At 43.2% G+C, this 2,500-nt stretch overlaps 1 protein-coding gene across 1 annotated transcript in view; it reads right to left on the minus strand.

Annotated features, from left to right (window-relative positions):
- Positions 1-2,500, minus strand: part of LOC137972867 (uncharacterized) — a 237,670-nt gene that overhangs the window by 129,554 nt on the left and 105,616 nt on the right. Inside the window, exons 64-65 of the mRNA XM_068819561.1 lie at positions 1,667-1,808; positions 642-964 (exon numbers count right to left, since the gene is read on the minus strand). Coding sequence (XP_068675662.1) covers positions 642-964; positions 1,667-1,808 — 465 coding nt within the window. The remainder of the gene's footprint in view (positions 1-641; positions 965-1,666; positions 1,809-2,500) is intronic.

The raw sequence follows: 2,500 nt of genomic DNA on the forward strand, positions 1-2,500 counted from the left end.
TATTTTTATTTTTGTCCCGGCTATTTTACGCGCAGGTTGTACAAGGATTCTTTCAATATGAAGAGAATAGTCAACCGATATTTGTATTTTATTATTTAATATTTTCTTAAACCAAATCGTGCTTTATTTCTCTGCTACTGGGTATTGTTAGTTGTACCACAATTTGCGTACATGTACGTGTAGCTGATTTGGAGTTCATGACAAGATGTTATCAAGTAACAGAAAACACATTGATCGGCGCGCCCTGCTTTCGTCATTAGGGAGTTTAAGCAAATTGCTATGGCGGGCTCTAATACGGCTGCCGGAAGTAAATTTCTTCAAAAATGAGACACTGTGCATGTTAGTCGCCGTAGCGCGAAGGAAATGAAGCGGAAAATCGACCAGTATTTTACCCAAAGGTACTCATTAGGCCTCACAAATTCAAACATTTTCTGGGGGAGGCCCCCCTTACCCCCCAGTGGGAGGGGGACGACCCCCTACCACACCTATCCCGACTTGGCACAGCGGGCCAAGATGACGGCCGTCATGCTGGTCCTTGCTATATGTTCAATCGTCCCTGCTGTTAAAAATCATAACAAAAACCCTGTGAAACGCAAAAATACAGTGCAAAATATCCTAAAATAATGACCTTTAACACATACCTTAGTCTTTCCATTCTCTTTATAAGTCACAAACCGGTATCCCTTGATACTGAATTCTAGATAATACGTCGTGACCCACTGATCCGAATTTTGTCGACCCTGAGTGGAAATCCGTGTCGCGCGAACGACTCCTTCAAAGTCAATCTTCAGCCACTGACGTTTGTCGCTGCGCTTGGCAACCCATGCTCCGCCCATACTTCCCACGCGGCGCTGATGTAAGCGCGCGTTGCGCGCCGCTCCGTAGTAATTATAGAATGACGAGGCAGTCATGAGTTGATCAGGAACTCGGCGGTCTTCCAAGCCAAGAGGAACGTCACACTTATCTACACAAAATTTCACACAGGTAAACGTGTTACCAGCATGCAAGCACTAAAACTTAGCAAAGAAATCTAACATAAACGTAGGTCACATGGGTTAACCATCATTTGATGGCTTCTTTGTTCTAAAAAGAGGCATACTTTTAAAAACCGGACGAGACGTTCCAGTTTTTTTTTTTAACAGCTACCTTCTAAAACTTGTGATCTAATCCAAGAGGAGTATTTCACAAAGATATCCTCCATTCTCGAGAAATGCCTAGTCTAGGCTATGTTGGCAGGCGAACAGGTCACGCGGAGGGGAAACTGGCGAGTGAAACAACTTTATAGTCGACCAGGCGTGTTGCACTTAGTTTTCTGTTAGTTTTGAATGCCACACAGCTCTTATATGTGTTGTATTGGTGTTAATCGAATTTTTGAATTTCTGTCCATTTTATAGTCAGAGTTTCCTGTGCTTTTGTCTGTCTTTCATTTCATTCATTGAATCACGAAAAGTAAAGTGTTGCGTTCATTGAAACCTTTCAAGGGAGACGTCACCAACATGTCTTTAAGTGTTCTACCACAATTTCGTATTTTCATGGTTGGACTGGAACTAGCATTGAATGGAGGCTAAATTATTTTCTCGGCGACCGCGATTCCATGCTCGACCAGTCCAACCGTGAGAATCCGTAACCTGCCCACTATACACCTGAATCAGTTTTCTGTACTTACACCACGCTCCGCCATACAGTTCCATTCGCATGGAGATACGCGAGCGCCAGCCACGAGGAACGATTTTTACGAATCGTGCCACAAATGGGGGATCGAAAGAGTGAGTTTGAATGCCATCTTGATCGTAGTTTCCTGTAAAAGTCTACAGAAAAAGGAAAACTGATAGTCAAGGCAAAAGATCACACCCATGCCTCGTGGCAAATGCCAAGTTAAGGCCATTATTCCTTTCTGATTCCATTCCAATTCCTACACCAACCATGTTGTGAGGACCCTATTTTTAAAAATAGGAGATTCCTTCTGTGTTGTGCTGTGAATTTAACGACTCAGCTCCTGTTAGAAAGCGTGACTCGACGTTCTCATCAAACCGAAAGAAAAGCTGTAAGGCGAGTTCATGCGACTTATCGGTACGACCCTCCAAAAAAAGAATCGTTGCATGAGTTTTTGCACCGTAGAGCCTCGGGAAATGTTCAAAAGGCATTGTCAAAAGATCCCGTTTTATTAGGGTTTTTGCATGGTTCTTGTGCTTCTTGATACTCCTTAGTTTACCAACCAGCACACTTTCCAAGCTTTTACGCCCAATATTAAAATATTACGTCGTAAGTATGTCATATACGGTTCCAGAGAGCAATGACATTCTTTGCGTAGATTTGTTAGAAGAACGTTAAGTAACATCCACTGAAATCCCACGCGACATTTCCTTACGCCTTTCACAATGTACATTCTAAACTCTTAAGGGCTTCCCCGAATTTTTCTGAGGGGAGGGGGCGGCTGTACACAGGCTAGGGACTGAGTACAAATCCTGGGTGTCAGATACACAAAGGTTAAAGGCCCATT

Source organism: Montipora foliosa, chromosome 10 (genome assembly GCF_036669935.1).
Source record: "Montipora foliosa isolate CH-2021 chromosome 10, ASM3666993v2, whole genome shotgun sequence".
In the NCBI taxonomy this organism is placed as follows: Eukaryota; Metazoa; Cnidaria; class Anthozoa; order Scleractinia; family Acroporidae; genus Montipora; species Montipora foliosa.